The sequence below is a fragment of the Eriocheir sinensis genome, chromosome 56 (genome assembly GCF_024679095.1).
Source record: "Eriocheir sinensis breed Jianghai 21 chromosome 56, ASM2467909v1, whole genome shotgun sequence".
NCBI lineage: Eukaryota > Metazoa > Arthropoda > Malacostraca > Decapoda > Varunidae > Eriocheir > Eriocheir sinensis.
Genome location: NC_066564.1, coordinates 983,757 through 1,001,256, shown reverse-complemented (window position 1 = coordinate 1,001,256; position 17,500 = coordinate 983,757). Strand labels below are relative to the sequence as shown.

At 45.1% G+C, this 17,500-nt stretch overlaps 1 protein-coding gene across 1 annotated transcript in view; it reads left to right on the top strand.

Moving 5' to 3' along the window:
- Positions 1 to 17,500, top strand: part of LOC126984141 (nephrin-like) — a 131,262-nt gene that overhangs the window by 39,273 nt on the left and 74,489 nt on the right. The window contains exons 2-3 of the mRNA XM_050837517.1: positions 9,602 to 9,716; positions 10,051 to 10,253. Of these exons, the coding sequence (XP_050693474.1) occupies positions 9,602 to 9,716; positions 10,051 to 10,253 (318 nt within the window). The remainder of the gene's footprint in view (positions 1 to 9,601; positions 9,717 to 10,050; positions 10,254 to 17,500) is intronic.

Genomic DNA, 17,500 nt, shown 5'->3' with positions numbered 1-17,500 from the left:
TCTCTCTCTCTCTCTCTCTCTCTCTCTCTCTCTCTCTCTCTCTCTCTCTATATATATATATATATATATATATATATATATATATATATATATATATATATATATCGCAGAAACTTTAAAGCCGGTGTAAAGATTCCAGAAACTTTGGAGTTCTGAGGAGTCGAAAACCACTTTCCAAAAATTCCAGGCGACTAAAAGAACCTCGTAACATTGCAGATCTTGGAAACATTCTCTGGGCCCTGGTCTCTCTCTCTCTCTCTCTCTCTCTCTCTCTCTCTCTCTCTCTCTCTCTCTCTCTCTCTCTCTCTCTCTCTCTCTCTCCAAAGTCCCCCAAAAGTCAATATTGCATCTAACAGTCAATTCCGTTATCAACCAATTTTCGGAGGTTCAAAGTTTCCCTTCTGAGGCTTGCCATGAGCCCAGCGACCCCCGAAGGAGCAGCGTGGGCCGTCCCGGGGTACGCTGCCGGGGGTTCAGAGTGGCCATTATCAGTTCCGGAGCGGAGTGAGTGATTCCCGGCGGATATTAAAGATTCCCCTGCGATTACCGAACCATTGCAGGACTCCGCCGGGACCCAGCTACTCCACTTAACGAAAGATACGCAAGGGGTGACGGCGATGCGGCGGGGCGGACTGGGAAGGGTTAGGGGAGGGATAGAGAGGGCAGGAACGGGAGTAGAAGAGAGACGAGGGAAGGGAAGGGAAGGGGATAGGGAAGAGAAAAGGGAGGGAAGGGAAAGGCGCGACGGAATGGGCGGGGGTGGGGGGGGTGCGGGCGGGGGATGGGGTGGATACGAGGAGAAGGGAAGGACGGGACAGAGGGAAGGGAAGGGAATCGGGAAAAGAAGGAGAGAAGGGACGGGGGCGACAGAATGGGCGGTGGATGGTGGGGAGAGGGCGGGGGAAGGGGTGGAGACGAGGAGAAGGGAAGGACGGGATAGAGGGAAGGGAAGGGAATTGGGAAAAGAAGGAGGGAAGGGACTTGGGCGACAGAATGGGCGGTGGATGGTGGGGAGAGGGCGGGGGAAGGGGGGAACGAAGAGGAGGGAAGGGAAGGGGATAGGGAAAAGAAGGAGGAGGGGGCGACGGAATGGGCGGGGGATGGGAGGGAAATAACGGGGCAGGGACAGGGAGGGGTGGAGGGCAGGGACAAGACGAGGGAAGGAACTGGGGAGGAGGGGAGGGACGGGGTGTATGTTCCTCCCCAACAATGACATAAAAAAAATACTTAAAAATCTGGAAGGAAAGACAAAGAATTCAGAGGGTAAAACAAACGTGCAAAACCAGTGAAAAAGAAAACTAGATGTCAAGTAAATGTTGAAAAAGAAAATAAGAGTTAAAGCATTGAACATTGACATTGAGTGAAAAGAAAATCCGGGAGCCGTTTTTTTTTCTTTTGCAACAAAGGAGACAGCTCAAGGGCACACACACAAAAAAAGAAAACAATAATAAAAAAAAGCCCGTTACTCGCTGCTCCCAAAAAAAGAATCAAAAGAGGTGGCCGAAAGAAAGGTTGCAAAGGCATATCCCGGGACTACATCTGATCTGATCTGAATGAGACCATGAATTCATTACGCCGTCTGAGCCGCCTTGGAGAGCCTCGTCCTGCGGGTGTTAATCAGGCTCACGCGGTAAAGAACAATACGAGACTAACAAAACAGACTTCATAATGACCCCCCAAAAAAAACAACACAGAGCAATTCATAACCAGGACACAAGAGGTATGGCTTCCGGTATGCGCACAAAACCTAACGAAACAGTCTTATCCCCCGTATCCCTTCTTCCCTCCTATGTCAGTAAAGGAAAGAAAAGTATACTAAGTTCGATAGGAAAACGTTGCTCGTGAATGGGGCCTGACTACTAGACGGGGACTCAGGTTGTAATATGATGAAAAACCTATAGAAATGCAATCTTATTCCGCGCACCCCTTATCCCTCTCCTCCTCCCTTTCATGTGAGTAACGGAAATAACAGGATACTAAACTAAATAATAAAATGCTATTGGTGAAAGGGACGGGGCTGCAAGAGGGAGACTAAGCTTCTGGTAAGAGTACAAAGCCTTCTTAAAACCGCAATCTTATTCTGCGTACCCCTTTCTCCCTCGTCTACCCCTCATCTAAGTCAGTAAAAGAAATATAAGCTACTAAACTAAATAATAAAATGCTATTGGTGAAGGGGACGGGACTGCATGAGGGACACTACGCTTCTGGTAAGAGTACAAAGCCTTCTCAAAACCGCAATCTAATTCTGCGTACCCCTTACCCTCCATCCACCCCTCATCTAAGTCAGTAAAGGAAATAACAGGCTACTAAACTCGATAATAAAATGCTATTGTTGAAGTAAGAGTACAAAGCCCTCCATCCACCCCTCATCTAAGTCAGTAAAGGAAATAACAGGCTACTAAACTCGATAATAAAATGCTATTGTTGAAGGGGACGGGGCTGCAGGAAGGACCCTATGCTTCTGTTATGTGTACAAAACCTTCTTAAAAATGCAATCTCATACTAGGCATCCCCTTCCTCCCCATTCTACTCGTCATCTGTGTCAATAAAGGAAATAACAGAATACTATGAGCTAAAAAAATGCTATTGGTGAAGGGAGGGGGCTGCAGAAGGGACCCTACGCTTCTGGTATGTGTACAAAACCTTCTTAAAAATGCAATCTCATACTAGGCATCCCCTTCCTCCCCATTCTACTCGTCATCTGTGTCAATAAAGGAAATAACAGAATACTATGAGTTAAAAAAATGCTATTGGTGAAGGGAGGGGGCTGCAGAAGGGACCCTACGCTTCTGTTATGTGTACAAAGCCTTTTTAAAAATGCAATCTTATACTTCGCATCCCCTTCCTCCCCATTCTCTCGTCATCTGTATTAGTAAAGGAAATAACAGGATACGAAACTGAATAATGAAATGCTATTGAAGGGACTAGACTGCATGGGCAAGACTACGCTTCTGGCCTTAAAGAAAAAAACACAATCTTACTCCATGCACTCCCCTCACCAACTCCATGTCAGTAAAGGAAATTAATGGCTAGTAAGTCTAATAAGAAACTGCTATTGGCGAAGAAAACTCACCTGTAAGACGGAGCGCACCTCTTCTGGTATGAATACAGAGCATGCCAACAAAACAATCTTATTCCCCTCCACGAAGTAACACGATACTAAACTCGATAATAGAATGCAAGACGTAGACTCGCTCCCAACACAGCGGAATAAGTCATGGTTCCAAGAGACACACACAAACTCGCAACTCAACAATGCACTTCAGCAGATTCATATCCCTCGGGAGCCTCGGGAGTGGTGGTTCCTCAGCCCAGCAAGAAAAGACGGAGGACCCCGCGGCGCCAAGGTGTAATATCCCGACGGGGGTGGGGGAGGTTGGGTCACGGGGAGGACGGGTACACAATAAGGAGGAACGAGAAAAATTAGGTCAGTATTGCCAGACGCTTCCACCCCTCACGTCACGGTGGAACAAGAGATCAGTCGGGTTCTAATGAGCGTTTTTTTTAGGCTCATGGTACAGAAGAAGGGTCAGACTACCAGGAGGAGGGACGAGGAAAATAAGTTCGGTATTGCCAGACGCTTCCACGCCACACATCAACTCTTTCCATAGGCCGAAAAGGAGATCAATCGGGTTCTAATGAGTGTTTTTTTAGGTTCAGGGTACAGAGGAAGGGTCAGACTACCACCAGGGTCATAAAACTACCCCTGGAAATGCCCAAAACTCCTACGGAAGCCTAGTTAAATGTGTGTGCTAGGGGGCCAAATGTTAAATCTTCTCTCACATCAACTCACATTAACTTCCAAAGGCCGAAAAGGAGATCAGTCGGGTTCTAATGAGCGTTTTTTTTAGGTTCATGGTACAGAGGAAGGGTCAGACTACCACCAGGGTCATAAAACTACCGCTGGAAATACCCAGAACATCAGACTGCCACCAGGGTCATAAAACTACCGCTGGAAATACCCAAAACTTCAGACTGCCACCAGGGTCATAAAACTACCGCTGGAAATGCCCAAAACGTCAGACTGCCACCAGGGTCATAAAACTACCGCTGGAAATACCCAAAACTTCAGACTGCCACCAGGGTCATAAAACTACCACTGGAAATGCCCAAAACGTCAGACTGCCACCAGGGTCATAAAACTACCGCTGGAAATGCTCAAAACTCCTACGGAAGTCTATTTAAATGTGTGTGCTTGGGCGGCTAAATATAAGACCATCGGCATTGCGTTTCCAGGAACTTCACATTAATGATTCAACTATTCACTGCGGCAGGAAGTTGTTGTTGAGTCCCTTGATGTTCAATGGGCGTCTCATTATTCCCCGACTAGTTATCAATCCCGCCGTCGCGTTACAATGGAGAGAAATAATAAGGAAATATGACGAAAACACAAAGTTACACACTGGGGGATTTCTGGGAAGCGTGAGTGTCATCCCGTCAATAGTCTGCACGCTTTTTAATCTTAACTCAATCGGACAAAGGGATGTTTTCATTATCTTCATTTTACGTCTTATTTTTTGTCCGTTGTCTGAACCGTTGTCTGGGAGTGCTGTGAGGGTGTTAGTCATCAAGCTCAGGTGAGACAGGTATGCAGGTGTAGACAGGTGTGGTCTTGTATATGCTAACAGGTAGGGGCTAGGTGGTCAGGTACTCTTTTAAGGATTTATGGGAGCCCTTGAACACTCGCGCCCCCTCCCCTTCTCCCCCCCCTCTCCCCTCTTCACAAAGCTCTTCCTGACGTGATGGCGCATATATGTAGGAGGGAAATAGACGAGAAATATTCGTTGTACTTTTTTTTTTCTCTCCGTTTCTGATCTGTGTGCGAGGTGAGAGTTTGTAGGCGTCTCTTCTTCTTTCTTTCATTCATTCATTCATTCTTTTCTCTCTTTCTTTGTCTCTCTCTCTCTCTCTCTCTCTCTCTCTCTCTCTCTCTCTCTCTCTCTCTCTCTCTCTCTCTCTCTCTCTCTCTCTCTCTCTCTCTCTCTCTCTCTCTCCTTCGCTAATTGGAAGGTCAATATTTTAACTCCACGCAGCGAGCCAAGTCACTTCTGATTTCTCTTCACACGCGACTCAGTAAAAAAAAGAAAAAAGAAAGAAAATAAAGGCAAAAAAAAAGCTCAGGTATAAATAAAAATAAAAATCACTGATGGTTTCCTCACTCACTCGTATATATATATAAAAAAAAAAATAGCTTATATATCCACTTCATATCCACTTACCATTTGTCACGAGGGATGAACAATGTATAATAATGGATGAATAAATAAATAAACACAAACACGATGACGATAGAGAAACAAAGAAAAAAAATCGAAGGCGCTCCAAAACATATGAATAAAAAAATGTATAATAATAATAAATAAATAAATGAATAAATATGAACACGGTGATAGATTCCCAAACACGTGATTCCGAAAAAAACAACAACAACAACAAAAAAAAAAGCAGCCCACAAATGATTTACGACCTGAAGCTCATTGAACGGTCACGTAATTCATGTAGTGTGTGTGTGTGTGGGGGGGGGGGGGGGGGCGATGTGTTTTAATTAGCGGTTTATTTTATGCCTTCCCTGATTGACAGCGCCCCCCCCTCCCCTCTCCCCCGGCCCAACCCCGCATACACCCACCTACCCACACACACACACACACACGTACACACACACCTGTCACGCAAACACGACGCATCATTAGTCGTGTGTACACCAACCGCCTTGCTTGTGTGCGCATAAAATATTAGCGCACACAGGAACCCATCAACTGTTTTCTTTTCTGTGTGTGTGTGTGTGTGTGTGTGTGTGTGTGTGTGTGTGTGTGTGTGTGTGTGTGTGTGTACGCTGAGGACAATTGAGTTCTTCCCTTCCCTCCCTCCTCTCTCCTTTCCTCCATCCTGCCCTCCTCCCTTCCCTCCTTTTCTCCAGTCTTCCTTCCTTGACATTTGCACAATACAGTGACAAATAACTAGATTTCAAACAAGAGAACCACACACACACACACACACACACACACACACACACACACACACACACACACACACACACATACACACAAAGAAAAAACACGAATAGCTACACACATTCACAACCATTTCTTTTCTTCTTTATTCCTCTTTCTCTTTCTTCTCTTCATTGTTTTCTTCCGGGGTCAGACACACACTCACTCCTTCCCTTCCCTCCAACACTTCGCGAGTCCGGATAAACTTTCGTAATCTGGACGCACTTGGCTCGGCCGGATACACTTCACCCGGGTGTATCCTTTGTGCGCCGGTTCTAAGAGCGGGAATTTACGATCACGTGGCCCCCTCATCCGGCGGTATGCGAACCCGGGTCCTCCTCCTGCAGACACTCCACGTAATTGAGAGCTCATCCATATCCCGGGACACACACACACACACACACACACACACACGATCTATATGGAGTTACCGCAGACAGACACGCAAACAATCACAGTCATATGCATCAAGTAACATGAGGCAGACACACGAAAACACACACACACACACACACACACACACACACACACACACACACACACACACACACACACTAACCCCCCTCTCCCCCCCACATACACATATACACACACACATACACACATAAGAATAAAAAAAAAAATACCCCAAGGTTGAGAAAAAGCGAAACTTATGCCGAGGGATCAAGTTCGGAGGAGAGTTGAAAAGTCGAGTTACGAAGAGAGAGAGAAAGAAAGAGGAAAGAGAGAGAGGGGGGAGAGAAGGGAAAGGCGGGCAGGGAGGGAGGGACGGAGGGACGGAGGGATGAAGGCAAGAGGATAAAAGAGGAGGAATGAAACTCTAATCCCTTGCAGCCATTTAACAAGGACGAAAAAGCAGACATCGAGGGCTAAACAGAAAAAAGTAGCCCGAAAGAGAAAAGGAAAGAAAATGTGAGATGAAAATTACCTCCGAGAATGAACGGGGAAACCACACACAAAAAAGATATTCTCATTACTTTATCTGGAACACATTTTTTAAATTTTTGAACGAGGACGAAAAAGCAGACATCGAGGACTCAACAGAAAACAGTAGTAGGAAAAAAAGCAAAGAAAAGGCAAGTTGAAAATGAACTCCCAAGAATATAATCAGCAAAACCACACACACACACACACAAAAAATCGTCTCACTACCTTATCTTGAACACTTTTTTGAACAAGGACGAAAAAGCAGACATTGAGGACTAAACAGAAAACAGTAGTACAAAAAAAGGAAAGAATATGAAAAGCAAAACTACACACACAAAAAAAATTCTTCTCACTACCTTATCTTGAACACTTTCTTTGAACAAGGGCGAAAGCTAAACAGGAAACAGAAGAAGGAAAAGAAGGATAAAAAGGAGAGGTGAGAATTAACTGAAAAAATGAACAGCGAATCCACAAAAAAAATCTCCATCTTATCACTTTCTCTTTAACACATTCTTCTTCACGATCCCAAACTTCTGATCCTATTTAAAATCACTTTACTTATACTTTCTTTTCTGAATTTATAGGTAAGATGATAATTAACTCCCAAGAATGAACAGCGAAACTATAAAAAAATCTTCCCTTTTCTTCATCTTTCTTAACTTTTTTTCTTCATGATCCCAAGCTTCTGATCCTATTCCAAATCCTTTTACCTATACCTTTTATTTCTGGATTTACAGGTGAGATGATAATTAACTCCCAAGAATGAACAGCGAAACTTTAAAAAAATCTTCCCTTTTCCTCATCTTTTTTAACTTTTTCTCTTGATCCTAAGCTTAAGATCCAATTCTAAATCCTTTTACCTATACTTTTTTATGAATTTTTAGTGCCATCCGATTTTAGGCCCAAGGCAAGAGATGGAAAACCACTCACTCTAACATGTATATAATTCCCTCGTATCCTATTATCGGCGCAATTCCCCTTAATTAAATGAGTAGGAAACAGGGAAACACTTACTAAAATTATCCCCGCGACCCTAATGACCCTCGCCCATTATTACCGCCAACGCATTAAGGAGACTACGGAGTTTACCATGTGACCTAAATAGCTTGTGGAAACCTTCAACCTCAACCTCTTGTTTAAACCCCACGAGCTCAACCTTACTTCCCACACTCCACTTCCTAACCCCTCGCTTGTCTCTCCCACCTCACACATTTATATATTATGTGATACAGATAGCTTGTGTCACCCCTAAACTCTTCCTCTAACCTCTCGTCTAAATATCTGCAGTTCAACCATATCATATCACACCTTCTGAGTTCTTACATTTGACCTCACTTTCCTACTCCACACATATATACCATGTGGTCTAGATAGCTTGTGTGACCCCTAACCTCTTCCCCTTTCTCTCTCTAACACCTAAACCCCTTCCAGCTCAACCTTACCTCCTACATCCCGTTTCCTAACCCCTATAACATGATCTAGAGCCTTCCCTAAGATTTCTCACTTCATACATCTATAACGGAATGTATTACGTGAACTAGATAGCTTGTGGCACCATCAACCTCAACTCTTAACTTCTACCTCTCGCCTAAGCCTCTCCAGCTGAGCTTTACCGCCTACATCCCATTTCCTGACCCCTATCATGTGACCTCGCTCGTGTGTTCCCAGAGCTCTCCCACTTCACAAATCTATTACAGCATAAGTTTACCTTCGATCCCCACTCTCTCTACTCCCTCCCGCCCCCTCCTACCGTGAATACATACACACCAAAATAAATATATACATATCCCGTAAGCCTTATAACCTAACATGATCCTCACACAATTTATCCTCCCCACCACACAATGTGATCAGCCCCAAGCAGACACTGACATTTCAAGCAGCATTCACCCCCATAACTAACACCTACATCACCCTTTTCTCCCCCTCTCATTAACACCCTAGCATGACCCGACACAATTTATCCTCCCCACCAAACAATGTGATCAGCCCCAAAACAGACCCAGACATCTCAAGCAACATTCACCCCCATAACTTCCACCTACAGTACCCCTTTCTCCACCCCTTTCTCCCCTTCTGACTAACAACCTAGCATGACCCCACACAATTTATCCTCCCCACCAAACAATGTGATTAGCCCCCAAAACAGACCCAGACATCTCAAGCAACATTCACCCCCATAACTTCCACCGACATCACCCTCTTCCTCACCCCCTTCCCCATCACTAACACCCTAACATGACCCGACACAATTTATCCTCCCCACCAAACAAGGTGATCAGCCCCCAAACAGACCCAGACATTTCAAGCAGCATTCACCCCCATATCTTCCACCTACAGTACCCCCTTCTCCACCCTCTTCCCCACTCCCTTCGCCTCCACCAGCCGTAAACTATGACCCTAAACTACCAAATAACGTTATCACACCCAACATAAACCCTGGCATCTCACGTAACAATCCCCGGAGCTTCCTCTCACACCACCACCACAATCTCCACTGCCTCCTCCACCATCACCACCACGACCCCACGACCCCAGCCAGCCACACACGCCTCATCCGACCTTCACCCCTCCTCGCGAGAACCCTTTATCCACACGGGATCTCTTTCTTTATTGGCCTGTTCACGCCTCCGCCGCGCCACCACCCTGATCTAAGAGGCGCTCTGTTATTTCCGGGTTCGCAGTCACGGCGGTGGAGGGCGGAGAGGCGGCGCTTCCCTGCGACTTCGACCACCCCCCGGAGGACACAGTGTTCCTCATCCTCTGGTTCAACGGCAACCTCACCACGCCCATTTACAAGTGAGTGACCTTGATGGTGTGTAGCCTTCCGCATTCATGGACGACACACGCGACGCACACACACACACACGTACATAAACACACACCACAAGCCCCCAGCAAGCACACAGCCTTACCACACCAATACGTAAGTGAGCGACCTTGATTATGGCCCTCCACACGCAACGCACACAATCACACACACACACACACACACACATACCCCCCCCACCCCTACACACACACACACACACACACACACACACACACACACACACACACACGCAGACAAACCCCCAACAAGTCCCCCGAAAAGCACCCAGTCTAACCTCTTCCTCCCCCGATGTCCCCCCAGCTATGACCTACGGCCGGGGGCGGGGGGGAACCATTGGGTGGATGAGACGGTACTGGGGACGCGCGCCACCCTCGACGTGTCTGCCAGCCCCGCGCGGCTCCTCCTGCGGGACGTGAAGGCGCGGGACAGCGGCTACTACAGGTGCAGAGTGGACTTCAGGTACCAGCCCACCAAGACCACGCGGGTTAGCCTCCATGTTATAGGTGAGTGGTCTACTTTTTGTTGTTTTTTGTTCTTGTTCTTTGATTCTGATAGAGGATTTGACTTTTTTTTATCTTGCTCCTGCTCTTCTTGTTGTTATTGTTTTTGTTCTTGTTTTTTTTCTTCTTTTTCTTCTTCTTCTTCCTAGTAATCGTCCTCCTCCCGTCCTCGTCCTCCTCCTCCTCCTCGTCCTCGTCCTCGGCCTCCATCTCCTTCTCCTCTTACAAGTTTTTTTTAATCTTCCTATTCGTCGGTTTGTTTATCTTCTTTCTTCTTCACTTGTCTATCCGTTCCCTCCTCCTCCTCCTCCTCCTCCTCCTCCTCCTTCAAATTTTCTACTCGCTCCGTCTTCCTATCTCTCCTCCTCCTCCAATTTTATCTCCTCGTTTCATCTTCCTCTTCGACGTTTTTCATCATCGTTCTTTTTCATCTCTCCTCCTCTTCCTCTTCCTCTTCCTCCTCCTCCTCTCCCTCCTCCTTCTCCTCCTCCTCTTCTTCCTCCTTCATATTCATTTTTATCTTTATTCATATTGCTGTGAGGATTTCCTTTACATCTTCATTCTTTCTTTTTCTTTTCCTTCCTTTTTCTTTTTCTTTTTTCTCTCCTTCATTCTTTCTTTTTCCATTTTTCTTTCTTTCCTTTTTTTCTTTTTTTTTCCTCTATTTTCTCTCTCTCTCTCTCTCTCTCTCTCTCTCTCTCTCTCTCTCTCTCTCTCTCTCTCTCTCTCTCTCTCTCTCTCTCTCTCTCTCTCTCTCTCTCTCTCTCTCTCTCTCTCTCTCTCTCTCTCTCTCTCTCTCTCTCTCTCTCTCTCTCTCTCTCTCTCTCTCTCTCTCATTAATTAAACACCGTCTGAATAATTAATATCGTATCAGGAACATCGCTAATCCTTTAACACCTGCCTTGCCTCACCTGTTCACATTTCACCTTTGTCCGCTGCCTACTTGCGTATCGGGGTCACCTGGCTTCGTTTTCACATTAATATCGGTGGCACATTATTATATTCCTTCTATCTCCTTGCTTCGTAGCTTCAGTTCAGTTCTATAATGTTTGGTATTCCCCTTGTATTAAGCTTGTACGTACTTCAAACCTCTACCTTAATATGTTCCTCCTTTTTCTCTGTTCTCACCTCTAGTTAACTTTTCATCCATTGCAGTTATGTTTTTCCTTCATTTTTAGTTTCATTTCAGTCATTTCCAGTTTTGTATTTCCCTAACACACGCCTTTTTTACGTGCTTCAAAATCCTATCTTAAGATGTTCCTCCTTTTTCTCTGTTCTCACCTCTAGTTAACTTTTCATCCATTGCAGTTATGATTTTCCTTCCTTTTTAGTTTCATTTCAGTTATTTCTAGTTTTGCATTTCCCTAACACACGCCTTTTTCCTTGCTTCAAACTTCTACCCTAACATGCTCCCCCTTTTTCTCTGTTCTCACCTTTAGTTAACTTTTCATTCATTGCAGTTATGTTTTTCCTTTATTTTTAGTTTCATTTCAGTCGTTTCCAGTTTTGCATTTCCCTAAGACACGCCTTTTTCGTTCTTTATAAATTCTTAACCTGCTCCTTTTCCCTTCTTTTACCCTTTTAATTAACCTTTCATTCAGTGGACATTTTTTTTCTATGACTTTCCTTCTTAGAGTCAGATCAGTTAGTCATAGTTTTGTGTTTCCCATCACTCGCCTTTTACGCTCTCCATTCTTCTTCAGCATTTCTTACCATTTCCTAAACTCTTACCCGTATCTTTACCTTCTTAACCATTCATTCATGCGTATATATTTTTTCCTACGACTTTCCTTCTTAATGACTTCATATGATGTTACGTTCTATCTTAACACACGCCTTTTACGTGCTTCAAAATCCTTCCCTAACATTTACCTTTTTCCCGGCTCTCACCTTTAATTAACCTTTCATTCAGTGCACATTTATTTTTCCCATGACATTCCTTCTCAATGACTTCATATGTTTCGCTTTACCTTAACGCCTTTTCCCGTGCTTCAAAATCCTTCCCTAACATGTTCCGTTCTTTTCCTCCACTCTTTCCTCTAATTAACCTTTCATCCAGTGCCGTTTCCACCCGCCCTCCGCTCTTTGTGCCGTCATGACTAACTTCTCTTCACAAATTAAGGCTTTCACCTGTTCTATTTTGAGCCTCTCAGGTCAACGCCTCGTCAATGCCCCGAGCTCTTTCATTTGGTAGTCTATGCTTCTAAACACCTTTCCATCTAACTTCTACAGTTGTGATTAGAGTTTGAGCTTTCTCTGTTATTTTTCCTATTTTATTTTTTTGCTTTCTTACATACGTTTACATTACAGTTCTTTTTTTTTAAAACATAGGAGACAGCTCAAGGGCACAAAAAAAGTAAACAATAATAAAAAAAAGCCCGCTACTCGCTGCTCACAAAAAGAATCCAAAGAGGTGGCCGAAAGAGGGGTCAATTTCGGGAAGAGTCCTCGTATCCTTCAACAAACTGTCTTACATGTCTTATTTGGCCTACTGAAAATCAATCTGCATTTTCCTCTTTATTCTTCATCATTTTCCTTTTTTTTTCTACATACTTTTACTTTATAATTCTGTCCTCGCATCCTTCAACAAACTGCCTAACATTATGACAAAAAGGCTGCCTCCTCCGCGCCTGCTGGAATGAACAGTTTGTCATGTGTCTAGTGTTTGTTATCTCTGAAACTGCCCTCAGATGTCGGGTCTCTAGAGCATAGAACCAAACACAAGCAAACACAAACACGAACAAGAACAAACACAAGCACACACACACACACACACACACACACACACACACACACACACACACACACACACACACACACACACACACACACACACACACACACACACACATACAAAGGCTTGTGGGGTTAATTGACGCAAATGTTTGCACTTACCGGTTCGCTTTCACCGCCAAGCTCCTCCTGAAACGAATGCCAGAAATACCCCATAAAATCTGCACACATGAAAGATAAATAAATAACCTAAATAAAATGAAATATAATTGCAGATTAAATGCCCGTGTATACATTTTTAAGAAAATATATATCAAAGCTTTTGCGCTCGTTTATAATAAGACTCTTTGAATCGACCAAACGCTCCAAATGGTATTCAGCCCGATGTTCAAAGGAAAGTTAGGCAAGAATCGGCTCGGAAAGTTGTGCTTGACTGGCTTCAGATCAAAGCCGCGCTGGAAGCAAGCAGCAGCCCGCCGGTGTAAAACATCAACCCCCTCACAGCGGCGCCGGGCCACACAAAAACGGCCGCCCGCTATTTCCGCTTTCCCGTCCGTCTGCTCAACTTCGCGGCTCGATGCTGACGGCGACAAATAAAATTACGGTCGCCCGCTGCCGGATGTTGCCCACCGCGCCTCGCTGGCAGCCGCGGCGTGAAGGCGGCAGCTAATGGCCAGCACAGGGGGTAAATTAAGCCACTTGGCGATGGGCGAGCGACGTGTGCCATGAACCGGACACACACACACACACACACACACACACACACACACACACACACACACACACTGAGTCTTGGAAGTTAGCCGGAGCGCCGCTGCCAACCACGCCACCACCTCTGCAGTTCCGCTTTCAGGTTCTCACGTTTTTCCATCTCTTGCTGTAAGTTCATTTTTCCTCGCGGCGGCCGGGTCTCAGGAGTCACGCCTCGGGAAGGGGCCGCAGTTTTCCCTAACATTAAGCTTGGTTTATCGCACGGCCGCTGCTCACGGTCGCTTACACTTTATAGTCTACCCTCTGATAACTTTTTTTCCGTGTTTCACATTGCAAAAAATATAATACGACGACCTTAATGATTTTTTTTTTCATTTATGCGTTTTAGTATGATTTCTTGCTTCTCTCTTACTTATAAATGATAATACTACTGCGTTTTTCGGCTTTGAAGTGAGGCCAGGCTTTCCTCTCCACTTTCCTTGGTTTCTAATAACACACACACACACACACACACACACACACACACACACACACACACACACACTTATTTATTCTTTTTGGAGGTCTGGCAAAGCGTGCAGGTTCCCCCGTGTGAGCCTCGCCTTAGCTCTGCGTCTTAACCGTGTTTAACTCATTGCAAAAAAAAAGATATTACGCTAGATTGTTTTCTGCTTTAGTATTTTAAACATTTATAAGATATTTTTATTATATTTATCATACATACGTACTTACATACATATACATATATACATACATACATACACACACAGCAATATATACACTCACTCTGTAGTACTGTCCCTCACTTAAGCTGGCTCCTGGCTCCCGGCTGAAGAAGCAAGGCCGCTGCTGATTGGCTGTTGGCGAGCTTAGCTTAGGACTTAGGGCCGTATTTTAAAACATTTCAGCGCCCAAGTTCACCTATTAGACAAGGCTTTCCTAGGAGTTTGGGGCATTTCCAGGAGTAATTTTATGACCCTGGTGGTAGTCTGACCCTTCTTCTGTACCGTGAACCTAAAGAAACACTCATTAGAACCCGATTGATGCCCTCTTTGACCTTTAGAAATAGTTGATGTGAGAAGCGAGTGTCTTAAAATACCGGGCTTAGCTCCTCCGTTACACAAGATTGATAAATCCTGCTGACGTAGTTGAATGAAGCAGTAACTGTACAGCTATAACACGATTGTCATAATTCGAAAAGATAAAACAATTACTGTGAGAGCCCAGAGAATAACATGTAATACTGATACAAGTTTCTACTTATCGATTTCTGCAGCGATTACGGAATCAATTTTATAATTAAATGTTTGTTTTTGTATCTAATATCCTCATGATACGACGGCACTTTCCGGTCTCAGATAAAGTGCGATATAAGAAGAGGCAAGGAAGGATTTTTAAGGAGTGGTATAAACATCAAACGTTATTCTCTGACATATTCACATTTTTTTACGCTATCGAGTTTTGACAATCATATTAAAGTCGTACAATTAACAGAATTCACCTATTTTGTGTAAGAGAGGAGCTAAGTAAAGATATATGATATTTTTTTAATCCCTTGACTGCGGATTTCCTAGAAGAACACATCACCAAGCTACAGGAATGGAAGAAAAAGTGGCTGTTACAATTCATTAAAGAGAAATGTAAAGTCCTGTACCTTGGGAGGGGATATCCAGCATACCAATACCACATGGGAACACTTCACTATCCACCACACAGATAAAAACCTGCGAATATATGTTAACATTCTACCAGTGAAAACCAAATCCATTCCAATCGCAGCGGACGAGTTAAACTGTGCGCTTGTGTTGGACGATGTAGACGTTAGACACTGCGCCCGCCAAGAGCCAATCAGCAGCGTCCTTACTCGGCCAGGCACCCAACCATTATTGGGAGGGAGCCAGTTAAGGGAATGGACTCAGGCATTAAATCACATTGTACGATCATTAACACGGCAGCGCTAATTGTCTTGAATGCAACTGTTCCTTCTCTCAGAAAGTTTTCCGGCACATGTTTTAACTCTCTCTCTCTCTCTCTCTCTCTCTCTCTCTCTCTCTCTCTCTCTCTCTCTCTCTCTCTCTCTCTCTCTCTCTCTCTCTCTCTCTCTCTCTCTCTCTCTCTCTCTCTCTCTCTCTCTCTCTCTCTCTCTCTCTCTCTCTCTCTCTCTCTCTCTCTCTCTCTCTCTCTCTCTCTCTCTCTCTCTCTCTCTCTCTCTCTCTCTCTCTCTCTCTCTCTCTCTCTCTCTCTCTCTCTCTCTCTCTCTCTCTCTCTCTCTCTCTCTCTCTCTCTCTCTCTCTCTCTCTCTCTCTCTCTCTCTCTCTCTCTCTCTCTCTCTCTCTCTCTCTCATACCCTCGGCAAGACCAATCTCATTCCAATTACCCGCTAAGACTCAGCATCGCATCCTCGTTCTCCTCTCCCACATCATTAATCATTTACGTGTGTCCCGGAAAACCTCGCCTGCATCAAATTACCCAAGTGGGCTGAGCAGGTAAGGTCATTAAGCAGGGGGGCGGGAGGGGGGAGGAAGAGGCGAGGAGGAGCGAGGGGGTCGAAGGGGGGCGCAGGGGCAGAACCCGTGGCTTGGCGGTCCATTAGGCGCATGAGCAGCCACTACAACACCGAATACACGACCCGGAAAAACACACGCTAACGGGCTCTGCTTCGGGCGAGAGGGAGGGAAAAAAAGGCAAATCGAGAATGTGTCCAAAGTTCCAGTGCGTTTGTGGGTACGAAAAGGTCAGTGGAAGGGGGGAAGGGAGGAAGAAAGGGAAGGGAAGAGAGGGAGGGGAGAGGAGAGAGAGGAGGAGAGGGGAGGGAGAGAGCAGGCGAGAGAGGGAGGATGAAGTGTAATCTGCAGATATACAGATTCATTTTTAAATCACGAGCGTGTGTTTGCCTGTGTGTGTGTGTGTTTTTGTGGGTGTGGGACAGCAAGCGTGTGTGTGTGTGTGTGTGTGTGTGTGTGTGTGTGTGATTGTTTAAAGGAAGAGGAGGAGCAGGAAGAGGAGAGATAAAAAAAACGGAAGAGGAAAATGAAAAGCAGGATCATCAGCAGAAGCTTGGAGAAGACTCGGAGGAAGAGGAAGAGGAGGACGAACATTAAGAATAAAGCAGATAATAGGAAGGAGGAAGGCGAGGGCGAGGAGGGCGAGCAGGCAGCAGGTAGGAGCAAGGTGCTTTGTCTGAGTAAGGGCGCGGCCACACGTGTCCTCGGCGGAGTCAGAAACTTTTGCGCTTATGGCCGCGTCGGATCCCTGTCTGGGGCGATGTCTGTAGCACTCTATAAACAAGCTGGCTGCTGGACTGACTCAGGGACATACTCTTAACTCGGTAGCTGCGGGAATCATGTTTCTTAAAGGGACCTCACAGCGAATTAAATAGAAAAAAATCATCGCTCTTGCAAACCACTTCATAATATATATATCAACGTATTTTGTAATTAGTTTATGCATCGTCTATTTTTTTGGGGGTTATATCATGGCTGGTACATGGTAAAGCCACAAATTTGGCCCATCGCTGCTACCGGGTTAAACAATTCGGCTCCCAAGCACAAACTTACACACACATTTGACAAGGCTTTCGTGAGGTTTCTGGGTATTTCCATTGACACTTTTAAGACCCTGGTGGTAGTTTTATCCTTCTTCTTTACCGTGAACCTAAAAAAACACTCATTAGGACCCGATTGATCTCCTTTTCGGCCTTTGGGAATAGTTGGTGTGAGAAGTAGAAGCGTCTGAAATTATCGAAGTGCAGCGAAGAGGTCTCCCCCATGTACCACTATTCCAGCGCGGGTGTCATGTACTTAATA